Source organism: Grampus griseus (genome assembly GCF_964374135.1).
Source record: "Grampus griseus genome assembly, chromosome: 3".
In the NCBI taxonomy this organism is placed as follows: domain Eukaryota; kingdom Metazoa; phylum Chordata; class Mammalia; order Artiodactyla; family Delphinidae; genus Grampus; species Grampus griseus.
In genome coordinates this window covers 125,689,958-125,712,300 of record NC_139019.1, presented here as the reverse complement: position 1 = coordinate 125,712,300, position 22,343 = coordinate 125,689,958, and the positions used below count along the sequence as shown (strand labels likewise).

Genomic DNA, 22,343 nt, shown 5'->3' with positions numbered 1-22,343 from the left:
GTCTTCCTTCAGGTGCCTTTCCAGAACCTTATGTGTGTCCGTCCCCCAGACATTTTCCTATATGTCAAGGGGGGTAGTGCCCCTGCCTCTGTGATCCCAAAGTGCACAGAGGCCTCTAACGAGATCTTCTGAAATCAGGCAGTCCTCCCCTGCCTCCAAGCTTCAGGGCCCTGAATCCACAGCCCTTGGGGACATGCAGACCATGTCGGTCACCATCACGGAGTGCTTACCCTGTGCTGGGCACAGAGCCTGGAACCTCGTACGCCTTATAATCCCCCACAACAGGTTTTTGGAATAGGTATTATTCTTACCCCTGTTTTGTTTTGTTTTGTTTTTTAACATCTTTATTGGAGTATAATTGCTTTACAATGGTGTGTTAGTTTCTGCTGTATAACAAAGTGAATCAGCTATACGTATACATATATCCCCATATCTCCTCCCTCTGGCATCTCCCTCCTACCCTCCCTATCCCACCCCTCTAGGTGGTCACAAAGCACAGAACTGATCTCCCTGTGCAATGCAGCTGCTTCCCACTAGCTATCTATTTTACATTTGGTAGTGTATGTATGTCCATGCCACTCTCTCACTTCATCCAAGCTTACCCTTTCCCCTTCTCGTGTCCTCAAGTCCATATACATGTGTTAGCATATGGTATTTGTTTTTTTCTTTCTGACTTACTTCACTCTGTATGACAGACTCTAGGTCCATCCACCTCACTACAAATAACTCAATTTCGTTTCTTTTTATGGCTGAGTAATATTCCATTGTATATATGTGCCACATCTTCTTTATCCATTCATCTGTTGATGGACACTTAGGTTGCTTCCATGTCCTGGCTATTGTCTTACCCCTGTTTTGAAGACAAGAAAAACACGGCTCAGAGAAGCTAAGTGACTTTCCCAGGGTCACACAGTTAGTTGGTAGAGTTGGTATTTAGGCCGAGGTCTACCTGAAACCAAAGACTTAACCCCCTTGCTCCCAGGGAGCCCCCCTGGTCAGAGCGGAGAGTTTCCATCCTCCCACAGAGCCTGCTCCTGGCTCCAGCACTTTCTCCAGCAGAAAGATTAGCTTCAGGCCTGACCTGCTCCCAGGTCCACCCGGGCCCTGGCTTGGTCTTGAGTGAGGAAGGAGACCATCTGGTGAGTCCCCTCCCTTCAGTGGTGATCGGGCAGCCCTCCCTCCTCTGTGGGAAGAAGAGATGAGACTTCTAATTGCCCACAGATGTGGGGCAGCGGAAAGCACCGTGGATTCAGAGTCAGGAGACCCAGCACTGGTCCTGGCTCGACTCAAATCCACTGTGTGGCCAACCTCAGGCCCCCACGTCCTCTTTCTTGCTGCGTGCGCATCTGGAAGGCAGTGGGCACGGTGGGTAAACAACACCAGGTTTGGTCATCTGATGAGCCCCCCTTGGTCCGGCTGACTGTGTGACCCTGGGCTAGCGCTCTGCCTCTCTGGGCGTCAGGCCCCTCCTCTGTGAGCAGTAGGGTGGGATGCAGGGTCCACATAGTAATAATACAGATACAGTACTTAGCACAGTTCCTGCCTCTCCTGGGGCTGGACTTAATGCCAAAGGCTAAGAGAGAGCAGCTGCTCTCCCCGCCTCCTGCACGGGATGACCTGGCTGTGAAATTGGTCTGCACCTCATGAAGTGCTATGCCCACAGAAGGGAAGGGACCTGGGCACCACGGGTGTGCTAAAGGCTCAACTCTATCCTCCAGGCACAGTCTGGCTCTGAGACCAGCTGCCTTCTAGGCTGAAGGAGGGGACTCCTCTGGGTGCTTTGCTCAGGACAGGCTGCTGAGTGGTGAGGAGGGAGGAAGGAATGAGAGAGGCCCCAGACATTCCTGAAATGTACCCCCTCACCCCATTTCTTGCACGTGGTTCAGAACCCCGCAGGCAGTGGACCCTTGGAAGGGGGAGATCTTCCTGCCCTGTTTTCCACAGCTCCCGCAACCCTCCACCATGTCTCCCCAGCATCAGAGCCTGTAACGCCTCAACTGGGAAGCCACGTGTGCGGGATGACAGAACTGGGACCAGCCCTCTCTGAGCACTTTCATTGTGCTTTACATCCATTACCGTCAAGTCCACTGCTGTGTGCCTTAGCGCTTGGAACAGGCCTGGCACTCAGGGAGTGCTTCGTATTTGCTGAACTAATTCAATCAGCGCAAACCACCTCGAGGAGTGGATATAAACTCTCCATTCTACACATGAAGAAATGCCCAGAGAGGTTAAGAGGTTAAGTCAGTTGCCCGAAGTCCCACAGCCAGGATGCGATAGAGCCAGGATTTAAACCGCGTGTGTTTGACTCCAGAGTCCGCGACTGAGAGGCTGGGTGGGTTCTGGATCTCAGCTGTGGCGCCCCTCAGAGCGCCAGAGGTGGTCATCAGACCCAGGAACCCATCCTGTGCGACTGTGGGTGAGTCAGTCCCTCTCTGGGTCTCAGTTTTCCCATCAGTAAAACAAGGAGTTTGAACAAGATGATCTCTGAGCTCCTTCCAGCCCTAAAACAATTCCAGGATTCCAAGCCACACCAGCCCAGATGGGCAGTTGCACAAGCTCTGTTGTGTGCTCAGGGATCATGCATATTTAACTTCACAGTGAAAGGGTTTTTTCTTACCCTTTTTCTACACATTACAGAAAGTGGTCAGGATCGATGACCTCTAATGGAAAACGGTGCCCTGTAACAAGGAGGAGGGACCTTCTGACAGTCAGAGCGGCCTGTTAATGCACTCAGTTTCTTGGGGAGCTCTGAGGTCGTGTTTTCCCAGTGCCCATAGCCCTATTTTCCTGAGATCCTGAGGAAGGAGGGTCAGGAGGACTGCCTGTGAGGGGGTATGTGTGGATGCTGTGACCCTTTGCTGATTTTCAGACTTCATAGGCTCTGATTTCAAAAGGAAGCAAGGCTTTGGCGCATGGTAGAATGAATGATGGGCTCCAGAGGCAAGGGAATGGATGCAGAGACCCACCTCTAATGGGAGGAGTGTGGAATTCACACACTGTTGCTTCCAGTGTAGAAGCCCCTCCCAAGACTTCAGGCCCAGAACCCTCAGGCAAAAGAGCTTCCTGAACCCCCCAGGCCGTGACCCCAGGATCCGCCTTTCCCGGATGCTTTCTGGGACGCCCCAGCCCAGCCTAGTGCAGGAGGTTGAAAATCAAAGTGTATTGCTTTAACTGCATTAGTACCCTCTCTTCTCCTCGCTTCAGATCAGAGCTATTTAATGTCTCAGGTGTCCAGAACCTTTCATCTGCCAGAGGTACCAGCTCCTCTGCCCTGTGATGGAAAGGGTTGTCGCTTGGGAGGTAGGGGCAGCAGGGCCAGGCCGGTCAGATGGTTCCTGAAGGTCAGAAGTGAAGAGGATTATGGGAATCACTGTGTTCAACTTCCTTACTATATGCACGGGAAACTGAGGTCCAGAGAAGAGGAGGGACGTGCCTCGGGTCCTACAGGTTGTCAGTGATAGCACTGAGCCCGGGACCCGGCCTGCAGGTCTGGACTTCCCTCTGTGCCAGCGCTGAATCTTCACCATCCACCTCTGTGGTTCAGGGCTTAGGCTCCAGCTCTCCCCGGGGTGAGGCCCCAGGGCAGACTTCTGGCTGAAAAGGGGCAGCACCATCCCGACGAGGGATGGGAAACCCTCTGGGTAGTCTTGTGGACCACGGAGCCTTTGGTTACATCACTTCTCCATTCTGGCCATAATTTCCTTTTACATAAAGTGACGGGGTGGGGGGCAAGGGGACAGCTCAGTGACCCCAGAGGCTCCATCCAGCTCCGTTCTTAGCCCCTGAGAGCTCCTGCCAGCCTTTGTGCGGGTATTTCACATGTTGCTGCCCTGGTTACCTTCTGTTCTGGGAAGTGGAACCGTAAGAGCTGTGACACGTCCTCTTCTAGCTTCTCCACTCCTGAGGCTGAGCCTAAGTGGTCATGGATGGGGCGGGGGGGGGGGGGAAGTTCCAGAGTCAGCCGCAGAGGGCAGGGCTCAGATTTACCAACCTGTCACTGAAGCCCTAAAGGTAAAGGCTCAGGTGTGACTCAGTGGACCGTGGGCTACTCCTGTCTTAACTGTATTTGTGTCCTTATCAGCCCCCAGGCTGGGGCCTTTCTGCTGAATGGATAATGAAAGAGTGATAAATAAGCGTAGGGGAGAGATGGATAAACAGGTTGGTGGATGCCTGCATGGATGGATGGATGGATGGACAGACAGTTGGCCTCCCCTCTAGTCCAGGGAGCAGGGGTGACGTCAGGAGCGTCCAGCATGTGCAGTCACAGCGGGCTCCACGCTTAGAAGGGCCTAGCATTGCCTTGAAATGCTGAATAGTTTTTTAACAAGGGTCCCTGCATTTATATTTTGCACTTGGCCCCGCAAATTATATAGCTGGTCCTGCCAGGGAGTTCAGGCTGGGTTTGAGATGGCTTCATCCCTGAGACTGGTCTCACTGCCTCCACTGTCCCCATTCTAATCCACGGCCTCCCACAAAATGCCAACCTACTCCCGTCACTCTCCTTTGTGGAGGCCCCCCATCCCCATAAGGGCTTGGACTTGCACCATTGTCACTGCCCAACCAGCAGCTAGCCCCCTACTCTCACTGTCAATACGCTGACAAGGTGGCTTCCCAGTGCCTCCAGGGCAGAGCCCAAGTCCTTACTCAGCACCCCAAACTTTTCCCAGAGTGGCCTCTGCCCTTCTTCTCTGCCCATCCCCTGCCTCTTTGCTGAAGAGCCCCAGTGTCTAGCCTAACAGATCTCTCTCTGCCACCACCCGGATGCCTCGTGATCTCCCCCTTCCCTAACTGCTCACGCAGAGCTTCTGTGGAATACCCTTCCCTGGCATCGTCCACCACAGAACCCAACTCAAGGCCACCCTCTCCCCCCTTGAATTCGTCCTATAATCATAATAATTACCATTTACTGAGCGCCTGTTATACCTCAGGAGCCTTTCATCATCATCTCTAACCCTCACAGCAATGGAAAAGGATATCTCTTTTGCTGTTTTCCAGAAAATTGGGACTCAGGGAAGTTAAACTCAGAGAGGTCACATGTTTATGAGGTAGTAGAGCTGGGACTTTGACCTGGATTAAGTGGCTTCTAGCTGGGACTGCGGCCCCCGGCCTGGCTGAGCCCCTCCATGTGCTTTCACTGCCCCGGGAGGCGTCAGGCACAGCCTGCTGGCATCAGGGTCCCATGTGTCTGTGCTGCCCCCTCACCAGCCCGTCCCATCACCTTCCTGGAGGGCAAGGGTCACCATCGCCTGCCTATCCCAGTTTCCCAGCCCAGGGAGTGCTGAGTTTTTAGGGGGCAGCTGAGGACCGGAAGAGCTGACTCTACACAGCCATTTGATCTCTCGTGCTGGGTAAGCATCTATCGAGCACCTACTGTATGCCTAATCCCATACGAGGAACTTGAAGACATCCCCCAAATCGTTAGATGGGTTTCCTCATTTGTGAAAAATCAAACTAAGAGGCCAAAACAAAGGTAGAAGAAAGAGCTGGTTGGCAGACAGTGGACTGGGAGTCATTAGACTTGGGTTCTGGTCCTGGGTTGGCCTTTAAATCCTTGAGTGTGCCAGGAGGAGACCCGACCCTACCCAAGCTGAGCCTGCTGACAATACCAGTAACAACTGCAGCTACCCTTCCTGGCTTTCCCATCACCCCATTTCCCACATGCATCCTTTGCTGACAAGCTTAGCCTAGCAGGGTCTCAAGGCCAGCGAGTGAGTGAATGAGTGAGTGACTTATTCTCCCGTGAGTGAATGAAGAACAGTCACGTGGCCACTGACTTGGCCGAGGGCTGTGTGCCAGGCCCTGCTTTGAGTATTTTCCTTGTATTAACTCATTCAAAGGCCTTGACAACTCGATGACGAGCCCTGACTTACAGATGGGAAACCCGAGGCACAGGGAGGCTGAGTAACAGTTAAGTGGGAGACTCGGGGTGAGCGACTGGAGGAAGGGGTGAAAGAACAGATGCTGGGAAAGCCAGGGGGAGTGAAACGTGGGCGTTTTCTCCCCTCTGGCTCTGCTGCCCAGGAGGGCTCTGAGGGGAATCTCAATGCTCCGTAACTGGCAGCAATTAGACGCAGGTTCTCCTTAGCTAGCTGCCCTGCCCGATGTGCCGGCTCTGGGCTGCTGGGGGAAGGCCGCGTGCTGGTGGGTCCGTCTGAATGGCCGAGGCCTGCCCCCTGCCCACTTGGCTCTGAGAACCATTTTATGTGTGGCCCCCACCCCAGCCCAGGGCTGATCTCGGGCTGGCAGCAGCCAGGGGAACAGAAGGTTTGCTTGTCTGCGCCTGCTGCGCCCCCCCCCTCCCCAGCCTCAGCCTGGGACCCCTCTCAGGGGCTCCTCTGGCTGCCAGGGCCTGACGCTCCCCGTTGCCATGGCACCGGCTGGAGATGAGACTGGGGGTTGGCTGCGGGGGGCGGGTTTCAGGGAGGGCAGCCGAGGGATGGTGGAGGCCTGGAACTCTGCAGCTGCAGAGGCCCCCAGGCCCTCTGTGAACAGTGGAAGGGGTGCTGGAGCTTCAGCAGGGGCAGGCCTGGACCCTGAGCGCAGCAGGCCTGTGGCAGAGCTGACCACCCACCTAGCCTGACTACCGGGATGCTCTTTATCGGAGGCGTCTGGGACAGGCCTCATGGTAGACCAGAGACCTGCTTGGGCACTGCCTCTGCCAGCCCCAGGCTGTCCTCAGCAGAGACTCCTCTCCTCAGCCTGGATGCTGACCCTCAGACTCTGCAGTGACGTCGCAGAAAGGTCCTGAGTTCTACCCTTACTTGACTTCCAAATTCCTGGGTGAGCTGGGGTAGATCCCTTGCTCACTCTGCCCCTCAGTGAGGGAGGGACAGGACTGTAACCTCTGAGGATCCCTCATCCCTGAGAGCCTGGATTCCGTGTGGACCCCATTAGGGTGAACCCATGTGGGAGTGTTTCTCTGTGATCAGACCTGTTTCTGGGCAGAAGCTAGGCAGTCTAGCAGAGCAGTGAAGAATACAGGTTTGGAGTCAGAAGGGCCTGAGCTTGCATCCCAGCTTATCATTGGCTTATTACTTATCGGCTGTGTGACCTTGGGCAAGTTGCCATACCTCTCTGAGACTTAGTCTCCCCCTCTGTGAAATGGGAATACTGATTGTATCCTCCTCACAGGATTGTTGTGAGGCTAAAACAAAACCCCCAGGTCATCTCATTTCGCAGAGTGCCTGGCTCTGAATTAGTAAGGGCTTTTGTTTGTTTTCAGATTGGGGAGCATCAGAAAAATGAATGGGAAGAAAAACATCCTTGTTGCAGGGTGGAGGGCATTGGCATTGGTGAATGGAAGCAGGACCAATGGGTAGAGGATACGATGAGACAGATTGTGCTCAATGGAGTAAAAATTTTCAAATAGTCTGACCTCTGAGGATCCTGGGCTGTCCGAGAATGGAATGGGCTGCGGGTGAGGTAGTGAGATCCCTATCATGGGAGGTGTGCAGCTGGAGGCTGGACAACCCCTTTGTTTGCAGAAAGGGTGGGGGAGATGTGAATTGGGAGGACTTACAGCCCCTCCCAGCCCTAAGATTAAAGGGCTCTGTGAAAGATGGTGTGACTTCCTCCCCGCTTATCCTGCCAGGTTCACCTGGCTGAAGGAGACTGAAGGAGAGGTTGGAAAACAGAGGGTGAAAGAATAAACCCGGTGAATTGTATATTGAGCTCGTACTGTGTGCCAGACACAAGCTTGACATCTTTGCCTCCTGCCTGAGAGAGGCTGTCATATGAGTGTTGAGCTTGTGTGCTGTCAGTCTGCCCAGGGTCGAGCACCAGCTCCAGGACTGGTGAAATCGTTGGGCAAACGGTTTGACCTCTCTGTGCCTTGCTTTCCTCGTGTGTAAAATGCGGAAGCAACACCGATGTCATGGATTGTTCTGAGATCATTCACGTTCAGGCCTTAGCCCAGGCTTTGGGTGATGAGAACTAAATCATAGGTAGTTCTTCTTCTCGTTGTTATTTTCAAGGCCTTCTAAGTCCTTGTTCCTTTTTGAAGGGGCCACTGGGGCCTAGCTGGGATCCAGGGGACTCTAGTCCAGGGATCACTGGGCCTGGGCAGAGCCAGGCCATATGGGCCGGGGAGTGGCCATGGGGATGAACAGAGAGGCCCGCGAGGCACCGGGGGAGGCAAGCAGTGCTTGCTCGGCAGGCGGGGGGACAGCCGTGTGCAGTGGGCCTCCCTCCCTCCCTGACCTCCTTCTCAGGGCCGCTTCCCAGCCCGTGTGGGAACCCAGGCCCCCTCCCCCGGGCCCCCAGCGGCCGTGAGGCACACACTGAGCGCTTTCCCATGAACTGTTCCAAGGAGCTTGGCCTGCTCCCCCTACCCCCAAGTGCGGGTGAGGGGGTGTGCAGGAGCAGGGGTTCGGACTGGGGGGATCAGCCCGTTCTTTATCAGCCTGACTCCGATCCAGACAGATGTTTCGTCTTATTTTGAACTTCCAGAAAATAGGTCATTTCTTTCCATTGTGTCCCTGGGGAGGCCTTCTGGGGACAGGAGCACAGAGTGAGTGACAAGAGCATGGAAGCCTCACTTGGGCCCCTGGGGAGCTGGGAGGACAGCATCCTCCCCCCTCTGTCATGATGAGCCGTCTGTCAGCAGGGCCAGGGCTTGAAGGGTCTTAAAGGCTGGGCTAAGAAGCTGGCCTTTAGTGAGGGCGGATGGAGTGCCATGGAAGTGTCAGGGAAGGACATGGTCAGACGGGGATTTCAGAAATGTTCCTCTGGTTAGGGTGTGAGAACAGGCAGGAGGGGACAGACTGGAGGTGATAGGGGAGGGGTTGGTACAATGGGGCAGGCAGAGGCCACCAAGTTTCTGCTGGAGGGGGCAGGGGTAGGGGCATCAGATTGACGGTCCATGGAACTAGCACTGTCCTTCCACTCACCTGGACTTCCAGAACAGCTGGATCCCATGCCAGGCCCCAGCTTAGCTGACTTCTGCTGCTTTGTTTGGGAGACCTCATAGGTACCTGGAAAGCAGGAAGGTCCTCTGGGTCTAGAAGCAGCGTGGCAGAGAGTTGGGCCTGGGTGATCAAGCTGCATCACTGTGTGATTTGAGGCAGGTTGCACACCCTCTCTGACCTCTATGTGATCCTGAGGTCTGTGGGGAGATTCAGTGTGTAGGGTGGAGTGCTGAACCTTTAGCGGCAGAAGGGGCATCGGATCGAGAGGGGCAGGTGAGAGCCGCATAGCCTCAGCCCCTTCCCAGCTTTCTATCCGCAGCCCGTAACTATTTCCCAACCCAACGGAAACGGCTCTCCTCCCTGGCTCCCAGGATGGGGTTCCCCTACCTGTGTTGCAAGAGTCTACCTAAAACTCAGCCCACTTGGGGTAAGCCCACGTGGGCCACACTCTCTGCCATCACTCTTGTGCTTTCCCAACCGCTGGCGGGAAGACTCAGTCTCCAGCTCCAGATGCCTCTTGCCCCTACGCACGCCCAGGACTGGGGCTGGCTGCCTTCTTCGAGCTGAGTCATGACATCCTGGCTAGGGCCCCTCCCCCGCACCCTACCCCCACCCCAGCATTCTAATTCAGCACAGCTTCTTCCAGAGCAGGGTCCTGAGAGTCACACCATGTCAGCCCCAGAAGTGTTCCTAGGACAGCCCTGCCCACCCTGTGTACAGATGGGGAGACTGAGGCTCAGAGAGGGGCAGGACCAGGGTGACAGGGCTGAGCTAGAACCCACATCCCTTACTCTCAGCCAGGGATCTGTCCCCAAAGTTTGTGTCAGGAGCTGTGAAGTGTCTGTGGTGTGGAGGAGAGAGGACTAGACCACCAGGCAGGAGACCGGAGTCTGTGTCCCCCCTTCTGCCAGCAACTTAGCAAGTCACCTCCTCTGAGTCTGTTTCCAATCCCCGCCAGGCTGGGACAATGCAGGGAAGGTGATATAAAGGTCTGTGTGTGGCAAGGGGGGTCGGTATCCTGTGGGGAGGGAGGTAGCAGCAGCTGTGGTTTGAACCCTAGGCCCTGAGCCACCAGCCTCACATCTGAGCCGGGGCTGGAGGCAGGGGCTGCCCAGTCAGGTGTGCTTCAGTGCCCCATTGGTCAACTGAGCCCAGGATTGCCTAGGTCAAAACACTGAGACCTATCCCTGTCCTTTTCCAAGCCTCAGTTTCCCCATCTGTACAGTGGGGCACGGTAAGGGGGCTGGATCCGATAGCTGGTTCCTGAGGGCCTCGGAGCTCTGACATTCCAAGACTCTGACCCCACGGCCGGGCCTCCTCCTCCCTCTGGCATCTTGTTTATTCAGAGCATCCCTGGCCCAAGACTGCTGGCCTCAAGCACCCGCTTCTCCCTGAAGCAGGGCTTCCTCCCACCCCCATTTCACTGCTATTTCTGCCCAGCCTGTTCCCCACCTCCAGACTGAGTGTCCCTCTGTCCACTCAGATACGCAGCCCCTCCAAATTCTAAACTAGATCAGTGCCAGCTCCCAAACCCTCTCCTCCGCCACATTCTCATCTCAGAAGATGGTATTGTGCCCCCAGCACACACGCACTCCTGCCCGCTAGTACTCTAAGCCAGACATAGGGGTGGGGCTCAGGGTACCTCTCTCTCCAGCCCCCCTACATCAGATCGCCAAGTCCTGTCATTCTGGGCTGGATAAATCTCAGTCCGGTCTGTTTCCATCAGTCCCCGCTGGCCTCAGCCCAGCCAAACCCAGTAAACAGAGTAATGGTGGCAGAGCAGTCCGCCTTGGCTCAATCTCTGCTCTGTGTTCCTAGGCAACTGCCATAAGCTCTCTCTGCCTCAGTTTCCCCATCTAAAATGGGATGATCCTTGTATCTACCTCATAGTGTTGTCTGAGGAACAAGTGAGTAGATCTATGTCAAGTGCTCAGAACGGCACCTGGCACAGTAAGTACACAACACGTGTCGGATCTGTGGCTTGTCTGTGCCCGCATGTGCACGTGTGTTCAGGTGAGTTCAGGGTACCGTGTGCACATGCTCTGTGTGTGTTGTATGTGCACAGCTTTGCTTGTGCCGGGTATACATGTGACTTGCCGCGCATGTGCGCACCTCACATGGGCACGTGGGAGAGCACAGAGGCTGCAGTCTGGGCACCGTGGAGCTGCGTGTGTGCATGTGTGGGCGTGCGCGTGTCCGGTGCCGACGTGAGGGCTGGGCACACGCAGAGCCCGCTGCACACGGGTGTGTTTCAGAGCAGTGTGTGAACGAGCGCGTAGGCAGGAGCCTGTGCTGTGTGTGCACGTGCTCTCCGTGTGCAAGCCTTCCCCACTGGCAGCCATGCAGCACACCCCCGCCCCCGGCCTGCCTGTGTCGTGGGAGCCTCGGGACCCCGAGGGAGGGAAGCTGCTGCTAGCGGATGTGGCCAAGATGGACTGGATTTATTTAGATTAAGGCGGTGGGAAAGGAGTGGAAGCTTGTATGAGCAGGAAGGAGAGAAGGCTGGGGCTCTCACAGTGACTCCTCAAGCACGCTTGCTTGCGGTCCTCTGCTCCTGGTCCTTCCTGGGCTTGCGGTCCTCTGCTCACTTGGGGTTCTCCCCTGGACCAAGGGAGGGGTTCCCTCTGACTCACTGTGAGGAGCTGGGCAATTATCTCATCTTTGGTCCTCATACCCCCAACCTGGCCAAGATAGGAGGAATCACGGGAACTCGCCTCATGTGCGAAGCAGGGGATCTCCGAGGGTCCCCTCCCTCTCTCTGCTCCAAGGGCCTCCCCAGGCAGGAGAGTGTGGCAGGAAGGGGGATGCCTCCTCCCTGACTATGACACCCACCTTGTCCCAGGTGGTCCCTCCTTGGAGCGCAGCCCTGCCCCTGAAGAAGGGGAGTGGTCACAGGCAAGTCCTCCACCCCCATATCAGCCACCTGGGCCCCTCTGGGGTCGGCTAGAAATACAGCAGCCCCTGGGAAGCACAGAAGTCTATAAGGCATTGGATGGACAACTGGGGGTGTCAGGGAATCATCCAAGATGACCCAGGAGGTCATGTCCCAAGCCCCACTCTGGTTCTTCCCAGTCCACCGGCCTGTGGCCCACACCACGCTTCCCCCTGCCACCTCCTGAGTGTCCGCATCACCCGTTTATTTGTCTGGAAGTCACCTGAAAGACTGAAGTCCAGAGACGGAAGCAACTTGTCAAAGTACACACAGCAAATCTGGGACCAAATCGTCAGGGGATTGAATCCATGGAATGAGATGGGCTATGGATTCTTATTCTACGTCAGCCTCAGGAATGTTGCCCTTCCTCCCATCAGTCCCTATGTCCCCAACCCACCACGGCAGGAATAATAGTGACCAGAATCTTCTCTCTGGCAGTTTTAGAGCACGATGGCTCTTTGAGATGACCCATCCAAACCTCTCCCTGTGTGGATGGGGAAACTGAGTCCCAGAGAGGGCTGGAGACACACTCAGTCTCAGAGTAGGTCTGAAGCCCCATGTGAAATGCTCATTTCATAAAGAGAGAAGCCAGTCCAAGATCCCTGGTTGTCCATACTCTCCCGAAGGTGGCTGCACTCTCCCTGAGCTCCTGTGCCCAGCCCATCCTCTCCCTGCAGCCTGATTCCATCTTTTTGCTGTGTGACTGGGCCATGACTCTGTCCGTCTCTGGGCCTCTGCTGCCCGTTCAAGAAGGCCCCTCCAAGCTCAGAGTCTCAGGGACTCTAAGCCCCCTTAGCGCCAGGCCTAGCAGGAGAGAAGCCAGGGTCGGGGGTGGTGGGGGAGGCCGCTTGCCCGCCCAGAGGCCCGGCCCACAGCCTTCCAGAGCCAGGCCAGTCCTAGTTGCCATGACCTCCCATCTCCAGGCCAGCCGACCAAATTCCTCCTTTAGAATAATAAACAGTGTGGCCAGCCAGGGAGGCCAGGAGGGGAGGGGCAGGGAGGCTGAAATGACCCCCTCCCCCAGCCTCCGCTGCTAACGATTTTCTTTGGCTGAGATCTCTGGTAGGAAGGGGGGATCCAGAGGGGCACCCACCGAGGGACAGATAGGCCTCTGTGGTGGATGCTGGCTCTGCCACGGCGCTGCTCCCTCCTGCTGGAAGAAGCCTGGCATCCAGCTGGAGGGCTGGGGCAGGAGGGATGGGAGAGGAGGGCACCGTGGAGGGGGCCTCAGATTGGCGGGGCTTTGAGTCTAAAGCAACTGGGAGAGGGGACCCTCAGGCAGGCCGGTCTGAAGGGATGGGGAGAATGAGGAGAAGGAGAGCAGATTCATTCAGGGAGCTTCTGAGGGCACTGGGCAGAGCCGAGACCAGCGACCCCAAGCCAGGGCCATTGCCTGTGTCCCGTGACTAATGTGTAAGTGCAGCCCTGTAAGTGGTATACTTGCCGTTGTCCCATTTTGAGAGCTGCAGACTGAGGCCACTGAGATAGTGATGGTGTAGGAGGTAGCCCTGCTGGGACTCAAACCCGGATCCCAGCCCTGGCATGGGAACTGAAAGGGGTGAGATGAGAGTGGAGTGGGAGCAATCGGTGTGTGGCCTTAGGAGCCGGGCCAGGCAGGGCAGCCACTCAGGGAAGGCAGGAGCCCCACTCTCCTGGTTGCCTTGTCACCTGGTCTCTCCCACATTTCTTGCTCTATGACCCCCACCCACTTCTGGCCTTCTTCCTGTTGATCCTACAGTCAGACCTTTGCAAGCCTGGCTATCGATGGTTATTTTGGACCCTCGGAAGGGGCTGCCAAGGGCAGGGGTAGGGCAAAGACGCACGCAGTGCGATCCATCTCTCTCCGTGTCCCTGCTTCTGTCTCCCTCTGCCTCCATCACCGGGTGCTTCCTTTCTCTCTGTCTCTTGGCGTCTTTGTCTTTTTACCTCTATCATTCCAGTCCCTTTGTCTCCCTCCAGGACAAGCGCTGCTGTGTAGCCTAGGGTAAACTTCTTCCCCTCTCAGAGCCTCACTCTCCCCATCTGGACCCTGGAGGTGTGGGTGGGGGCTTTGGATTCAACAGTTTCCAAGGACCGCTGAAGCCGTGCTGTGCGGGGTGGCCTCCCCTGGGCCCAGCCCCCGGCCCCTCCCTCCTGGGCCTCCCTGGGCAGCTTGGGGCTGAGTAAAGGGGGCCAGTGCGGGGGGGGGTGTGCCCCCCACATTCCACAGCCCCCGCTTCCCTCCCCAACGCCGCCTCCATTTCCTGTTGTGCTTGTGGAGCTGTGGGAGTTCTCCGGGTTCTGGCTTACCCCCTCCTTCTCCCCTAGGCCTTTCATCACACTTTCCCAAATATTTGTCCTGGCAGATAAGAGCCTGGTATTGGAACTGTCACCCGGAGGACAGGCTGTTAGAGCTGGCGGGCCCCTGGACACCATCCAGCCCAAGACCCGCCCCCCACATACATACAGAGAAACCAAGGCCCAGGGAGAAGCAGGGGTCTCGGCCGAGGCCATCAGGGAGGTAGAGGCAGAGCCAGAGCAGGGTCCAGGCACCCTGTGAATGGGCCTGGCACAGGGGAGGGAGCTCCTTGGGCATGAGTGCCCTGTTGGAGGGGGCTCTGAGTAGCCTTTGACTTTAGCCCGAGGGATCCAGAGGCTGGGGGGCTCAGGCTGGGGCTTACTCTGCAGGACCCAGGCAAAGAGGGGCCCTGGCGCTGCCTCTGGCAACTCTGGGCCCTGACCCCTGTTTAACTCTGCAGGATACCATGCGGCCTCTGAGTGCCATGCGAGCTCCTGTCCTCGAAGGTAGGTAGACTCGGGGCAGGGGCGGAATGCCCTGGGGAGCCAGCTAAGTGGGATCTGGAGCCGGCGGGGTGGTGCATGCCAGCACCAGGGCCCGGGCACTGCTCTGCTCTTGACCAGTTCCCTGCCTTTCCAGTTGCTCTCAGTGGAGGCCTCTTTCCACTGCCCACCTCTCAGCTCGGAGGCCTCAGTCGACCTCTGCCTGTCCAGAGACATCAGCTCAAATCCATGTCCCCTCACCAGCAGTCCCCACCCCATTCCCTAACAGTCACCCTGGTCTCCCATCTCTCGTCAGCACTCGTTGGTACTAGTCCGGCCAGTCTGGTTCCAGTGGGGGACTTCCCTTCCCTGCCTGGACCCCTCATTGACTGTAAGCTCCCAAGTCTGGGTGGGCTTCTCCAGGCAATCAGTGACCAGCCAAAGGCCCACCCAAAGATGACCGACCCACCGGCTGGGCACCCACCCGTCTAAGTGGGTGCTTATTTTCACCTCATGTTCCCTGCCGAAGTGGGCCAGGGTGGGGAGGGCGAGGCTTACAGAATCCTTCCCCGGTGGTGTCAGCAAGGGGAGGGGAAACCAATCACTTGACATCCCCCGATCCCCAGTCCCCTTCAGCCTCCAGGGGCCTCAGTATCTTTTGTGTCCCAGTCTGCCTCACTCTGGACTACCTTGGCCACCACTTCCCCAAGCAGGGCCATCTCTGGGATTTGGGGCAGAACCTGGACATCTGGGGCAGCTACAGGGAAGAGGCTCAGAAAGTGACCTGGGAAGTAATGCAGGAACTGGAGGCCTGGGAATTGCTTCCCGAGGATTTCCTGATGCCTTTGAGAGAACATGCCTGCAGCCTGAAAGTTGCACTGCAGAAAGACTCCAAGGCTGGGGGTCTCTAGGAACTGAGGTCAAGAGGCCAGGAGGCCAGAAGGAGTCCCTGGAGACCAGGCCCCGGGCAAGCAGGTCTCAGAGCCATGGGTTCCAGTCTGTGTTCTCTGTGGATTAGGGAGGTGTGTTCTTCAGGGTCAGCTGTGGGGAGAGGTGCTCATGCTCTTGTGCCCTGATGTCTCCTCTCCCAAAGGCCAGGTGCTGTTGCTGCCCTTGCTGTTGTTGCTGGGACCACGGGCCTCCTGGGGCCTGGTCATCACACCCCCGGGGCCAGAGCTTGTCCTCAATCTCTCCAGCACCTTTGTTCTGACCTGCTCGGGTCCAGCTCCAGTGGTGTGGGAACGGATGTCCCAGAAGCCCCCACAGGAAATGACCACGAGCCAGGACGGCACCTTCTCCAGCGTGCTGACACTGACCAATGTCACTGGGCTAGACACAGGAGAATACTTTTGTACCTACAAAGGCTCCCATGGGCTGGAGGCCAGCGAGCGAAAACGACTCTACATCTTTGTGCCAGGTGAGGGCCCCCGGCCTGTGTACTCACTCCCTTATTCCTCTTCTCAACTGCAGGCATCTGGGGGAAGTTCAGAAAGTGCCTTACTGATATGGTGAAACACAGCTGTCTCAGAAACGCAGATGAATCAGGGAATCCAGCCTGGTTCAGTCCAGGAGTATGTTCACTCCCACCCCTTGCCCTGAATATTTGTCTGCTCCCTGCCAGCCCACCCCATTCCTGGTTCCCAAGAACTCTGCATTCTCAGCTGGTTCCAGTATGCACCCTCTCGGCCTCCACATCTCATTTTCCCCATTCTCTAAGCTCCAGGTACCAGCTGCCCTTCCACTTGCAACTTATCTTCTTTCTCAGGCCAGTGCTGTCCATATCAAATGCTAAAGCTAGAAGGGACCTCTGAGAGCATGCTTATTCTGTAGTGGGTAGACTGAGGCCCAGAGAGAGAAAGAGACCTGTTCAAGGTAACCGAGAAAATCAGGGCATAGCCAGAAACCCAGCTCCTCTGACTCGTATTCTTGGCTTCACCTATGGCAGATCCCACTGTGGGCTTCCTCCCTGTTGACCCCGAGGAACTATTCATCTTTCTCACGGAAATAACTGAGACCACAATTCCATGCCGAGTGACGGACCCGAGACTGGTGGTGACGTTGCATGAGAAGAAGGTGGATGTCCCTCTGCCCATCGCCTATGACCACCAACGTGGCTTCTCTGGTACCTTTGAGGACAAGACCTACGTCTGCAAAACCACCATCGGGGACAGGGAGGTGGATTCGGATGCCTACTATGTCTACAGCCTCCAGGGTGAGCCCCCTTTCTGGCCTGGTGCTCAGCAGAGGCAAGTATGACCCTCCACAGAGGTACAGACCTTTCGGATAACACAGTGTGCAATTCCATTTTTCACTGAATTCTCACTACAGCCTTGGAAGGCAGGTGTGTTGCCCCATTTTACAGATGAGAAAACAGACTCAGAAAGAGGATGGAGTATGTCCAAGGTCACAGGAAGCATTAGTGGTGGAGCTGGGCTGTATACTGCGGTGGGCAAAGGCACAGGCTTTGAACCAGTGGAGTTTGAATCCCAGCTCTGCCACTTCCCATCTGAGTGACTTTGCACAAGACACATAATCTCTCTGAGTCTGCTTCTTCCTCTGTAAAATGGGGATAATGCTGACTGCTTACCTAGTGGGATTATTGTGAAGATTAAATAAAACAAAAGATGGAGAGTATATGGTTGTGCTCAATAAATTTCTTCTGTACTCAGATGCTCAGAGAGTACTTTGATTTCAAAATTGTTACCCCTTCTAGAATGTCAGCTTCATGAGGACAGGAATTTTGTCTGTTGTGCTTCCTGCTAAAGCCCCAGTGCCTAGAATAGTAGGTATTTAATAAATATTTGTTGAAAGAGTGAATCTTCCACACCAGTTATCCCTTCCCTCTCTGGACCCCCACCCCCTCCCTAAACGGATGTGCTGGTGGCTGGGGGGTGACTTCCTCAGCCCTAAGCCAGTCTCTTTCCACCAGTGTCATCCATCAACGTCTCAGTGAATGCGGTGCAGACTGTGGTCCGCCAAGGGGAGAACATCACCATCATGTGCATTGTGACTGGGAATGAGGTGGTCAACTTTGAGTGGACATACCCACGCATGGAGGTAATGCCGGGCCACGGGTGGGAGGAAGGGACAGGCAGGGATGGGTATTTCAGGCTTGTAGCCTGACTTCATGGACCTTTCCTGATGTGGGGGGCTTGCCCCAACTTTCCCTACAGAGTGGGCGGCTGGTGGAGCCAGTGACCGACTTCCTCTTTGAAATGCCCCACATACGTTCTATCCTGCACATCCCCAGTGCCGAGCTGGGAGACTCAGGGACCTACATCTGCAATGTATCAGAAAGTGTGAGCGACCATCGAGATGAAAAGGCCATCAATGTCACCGTGGTCGGTGTGTGCCTTAGGCTTACCCCCAGCCCTCAGTCTGAACTGGACCCAGACCTTGTCACAGCCCTGGGGTACTGTCAGCCATGTTCTAATCCATCTCTAGCCTTAGTGCCAAGCAAAGCCCCCTTTTCAGGATAAACTAAAACCAAAGCACAGTACCAGCCCCAATTCCAATCCTAATCCCAACCTAGACTTCCCGCCTAGCCAGAACCTGAGCCCCAACCCGATTTCTAAATCCCAGCTGCCATCCCCGGCCCAGGCAGCCCCATCCCCAAATTCAGCCAGGCTGTAACCCATCTCCGCCACAATCCTGAGACAGAGCACACCAAAGAGCATTACAACCCCAGTCCCAATCTTGAGCCCAGCCCCCAAACCAGTATCAGCCCCAAATTCGGCTCCTGCTCCAGTCCATCACAGTACCCACCTGAACCCCAACTCAGGTAACTCCTTCGCTGGTTCAGTTCCTAAAGCCTGAGGCCCCGCCCCCAGGAGGTGCTGCCCCATTGGAGGCCGGGCATAGCCCCGCCCCTGACGGCCGCCCCTTGCAGAGAGCGGTTACGTGCGGCTGCTGGGAGAGCTGGACCCTGTACAATTCGCGGAGCTTCACCGCAGCCGGACACTGCAGGTGGTGTTCGAGGCCTACCCGCCGCCCACTGTCATGTGGTTCAAGGACAACCGGACCCTGGGTGACTCCGGCGCCGGCGAGGTTGCGCTGTCCACGCGCAATGTGTCTGAGACCCGGTGAGCGGCGTCCTGTCCGCTTCATTCTTGAAGTTACTATTCTCTGCAGCCGGCAGGCAGCCCACAGCCTTAAGCTACTTGACAAACCTATCGAGGCCCATCTTTCCTGAGAGCCTACTACAAGCCAGGCGCCATACCAGGGGCCTGTGCCAGGCACTGGGGATGCTGCATAGACCAGAACAGACAGTTGCAGCCTTCCTAGAGTTTCCTGTCTAGAGGGGAAAACGGACTCTGGTCATCCGATCACCCAGATGTTTAGTTGTCCTTGTGATGGGTGGAGTCAGCCGGAAGCAGCCACGGATAAAAAGGCAGGATGACTGGAGAAGAGGGTGCAGGCAGGCCACTGCACCTATGCAAGAATGGTGGCCCTGAGGCTGGAGATTAGCAGACTGACCTGAGGTGCTGCATGTTAGAATAAAGCAGTGTCAGGCCTTTCTGAAAGGGATGAGATGTGGACGGATGGAGATGGTGCTTCCCCTCCACCACGCCCCCCACCCCATCCGTCCTAACCCTCCCCCTTGACTCACTGGAGCTGCCTATGGGTGGGGATGCAAAAGTCCTGGCACTGCTACTGATACCCATGTGACCTTGACACTCCCCTTCCACTCCCTGGACCTTGTTTTTCTGTCTTTACAAGAAAGGTGGGGGCTGTAGGACTTCTTCCAGCTCTGACAGCTGGGTCTCCTGGCCTGTCCTCCTCATCAGGTATGTGTCAGAACTGACACTGGTGCGGGTGAAGGTGGCTGAAGCTGGCCGCTACACCATGCGGGCCTTCCATGAGGATGCTGAAGCCCAGCTCTCCTTCCAGCTGCAGGTCAACGGTGAGGAGCCTTCCACCCTGCTTTCCTTCCCCTGACCCTCCCACCCCCATTGTCTTGCCATTCCTACACTGTCCATCCACCCACAGGAGGAGGAGAAGAGAGAGTCCAGGACTCAGGAGGCTGGGTTCTAGGCCAGGCTCTGACACTGACCACTGCTGCGTGCACATCCCCTCTCTGGGCCTCAGTTTCCACAGCTTTACGAGAAGGTCATTGGGCTAGATTGGTGTTTACAAAACCTCAGGCATTCACATCCCAGTGGCATGATTTTTCCTTCTCACACACCACTTACACTATAGTACTAATTAGATATTTATTGAGCAACTACAATATGCCAGTCCATTCAAGGTTCTTGAGGCCCTGCCATTGTGGAGCTTGCATCCCAGTGCGGGGGAGATAAACATTCAAAAAAGGGGAAAAAACAGCAAACCATGTACAAGGTTAGAAGGTAACAAACAAGTGCTGTGAAAGAAAACAAAAAAAAACAGAAAAGCTCGGTAAGGAGGGTAGAGTCCTGGGGGCAGGGGAGTGGGGAGAGTTACAATTTCAAATAGCATGATCAAGATTGGCTGCATGGAGATGACATTTGTGTGAAGACTTGAAGAAGGTGAGGGCATTAGCCAAGTGACTATTTGGGGGAAGGGCACACCAGGCAGTGCAAAGGCAGGAGCAACGCAGAAAGGCTTGTGTAGCCAGAACAGAGTGAAGGGGAGAGCGGTGGGAGATGAGGTCAGAGCTGAGACGGGGCAGTTGGGGGGACAGGAGAGGTAGATCGTGTAGGCCTTCCTGGGCGCTTGTATGGACTTTGGCTTTTACTGTGACTGAAATGAAGAGCCACTGCAGGATTTTGAGCAGAGAAATGACACAATAATGACTTAATGTTTTGTGAATTGACTCTCTAAAAATAAATTTATTTTGAATGAAAAGTGAACTTCTCCACTGTAGATGGAAAATCAGCATCACATGTCATAAATATAAAGCAACCACTAAAATAAACTCTGAGAAAACAAAACAGTGCTATTAAATTCTAACTGCATGTTCTTGCCGGTCCAGGGCTCTGATCCTGAGGCCTGCCCTCTCTTTGTTAAAAGGGAAGATTAGCAAATCTCAGAGAGGTGTTAAAGACAGACTAGCACCCTACTGAGATTTTCCCTTTGAAGTATCCACAAGGGGAATCTGTCAGTTTTCACATGGTGATTCCTGGTATTTAATGTTCACCTGCAGTCTGAAGCTCCCCTCCCCCCAAGGGAGACTCTGGACCAGGTCCTCCCTGAGGGCCTTTCTTACTGACTGTCTATCCTGACCTCTCCACCTCCTGGCCCGTGCCCCTCTCCCTGCAGTGCCTGTCCGTGTGCTGGAGCTGAGCGAGAGCCACCCTGCCAGCGGCGAGCAGACAGTCCGCTGTCGTGGCCGGGGCATGCCCCAGCCACACCTCAGCTGGTCTACCTGTAGCGACCTCAAAAGGTGAGCAGACCCTGGGCCAGGGTCTCCCAGGGTACCCATAGCTGACTGGAAGGACCCAATGAAGGTCATCTAGTCCAACACCATCCTCTGGGAACACTGTTCCAGGCTAGATCCATATCCTAGAAGATGTGGCTTCTTGGAGATGCTCTGCATGACCTAAATTGTTGCCTTTCCTTGCCTTAACCCTGAGGGTCAAAGGAAGGGAGTGGATTTTGCAATCCAGGTTCTCAATTCTGGGGTAGGTGCGCCCCTGCTGGTCAGTTGAGGGATCACGGGAGGAACCAACTCAGGACCAGGCAGTGGGAGAAAGGAACTGGACGCGCCCAGCTTCCTTCTACCACCACCCGGTGGCTCTGCTTGCTTTTGGCCTCAGTTTTCCCACCCGCATAGGGAAGCAAGGGACTGGAAGCCGACCTGGCTGGTTCTCCGGCAGGTGTCCGCTGGAGCTGCCTCCCACGCCACTGGGGAACAGTTCCGAGGAGGAGAGCCTGCTGGAGACGAACGTGACATACTGGGCAGAGGAGCAGGAGTTCGAGGTGGTGAGCACACTGCGCCTGCGCCGTGTGGATCAGCCGCTGTCAGTGCGCTGCACGCTGCACAACCTTCTGGGCCAAGACGTTCAGGAGGTCACCGTGGTGCCACATTGTGAGTCCTCCATCCTCCGTAGCCCCTGACGACCCCTCACCCCCACCTCAACCCTGCTGTACTTGGAACTGTGCCTGTGCCCACAGCAGGCTAAAGTCAGCGTTCAGGGCCATGGCATTCAGGAGCATTGTGGGTGTATCTTCCCAGGCATTTGCACAGCAGCACAATATTGCCACACATGTGTACATCCACGAGTGTATGTGTATAAACCATGACGATGAACAGTGCTGTCTTCTTTTGTATGTGCACTGTATGTATGTCCTAAGCTGTGTACACGAGCATGCCTGATCCTTGGACGTGGGTGCAAACCCTGCAAGTGTAGGTTTGTAAAGCAAGTAATGAAGAATGCCCAATCCCCACATACATGTGTAAAGCTAGAGCGTGTGTCTGTAAGCATGTACACAGGCATGTTTATGGGTGTAAACCCCCTGAGGGTATGTTTGTAAACCATGTACATGAGCACCCCAATCCCCAGGCAGGTATATAAACCCACGTGTGTACGTCTGTAGGCGTGTACATGCAGGTGCACAATCCCCATACAAGTGTGCAAACAATGTACAACTCCCGTGCACGTGTGCACACTGGCATAGTGCACGTCTGTAAGCGTGGAGATGCAGCACACCTTTTTGTAAAACTGTGCAACGCAATCCCCATACACATATGCTTGCTGTGCCGTGCATGTCTGTTAGCAGGTACACATCCATGCATAATTCTTATCCGTATGAACAGTTCCTAC

General features: G+C 55.5%; 1 protein-coding gene across 3 annotated transcripts in view; it reads left to right on the top strand.

Moving 5' to 3' along the window:
* The window catches only part of PDGFRB (platelet derived growth factor receptor beta), a gene marked incomplete at its 5' end in the record, with an annotated part of 38,459 nt that overhangs the window by 1,771 nt on the left and 14,345 nt on the right, over positions 1-22,343 (top strand). Inside the window, 9 exons of one of the 3 annotated variants that reach the window (XM_082652392.1) lie at positions 14,577-14,622; positions 15,692-16,015; positions 16,544-16,810; positions 17,528-17,655; positions 17,772-17,943; positions 18,488-18,680; positions 19,386-19,501; positions 20,839-20,962; positions 21,396-21,607. In XM_082652392.1, coding sequence (XP_082508518.1) covers positions 14,583-14,622; positions 15,692-16,015; positions 16,544-16,810; positions 17,528-17,655; positions 17,772-17,943; positions 18,488-18,680; positions 19,386-19,501; positions 20,839-20,962; positions 21,396-21,607 — 1,576 coding nt within the window. Of the gene's footprint in view, positions 1-14,576; positions 14,623-15,691; positions 16,016-16,543; positions 16,845-17,357; positions 17,381-17,527; positions 17,656-17,771; positions 17,944-18,487; positions 18,681-19,385; positions 19,502-20,838; positions 20,963-21,395; positions 21,608-22,343 lie in introns of those variants that run through there. The other 2 variants (XM_082652394.1, XM_082652393.1) reach the window with 2 other exon arrangements.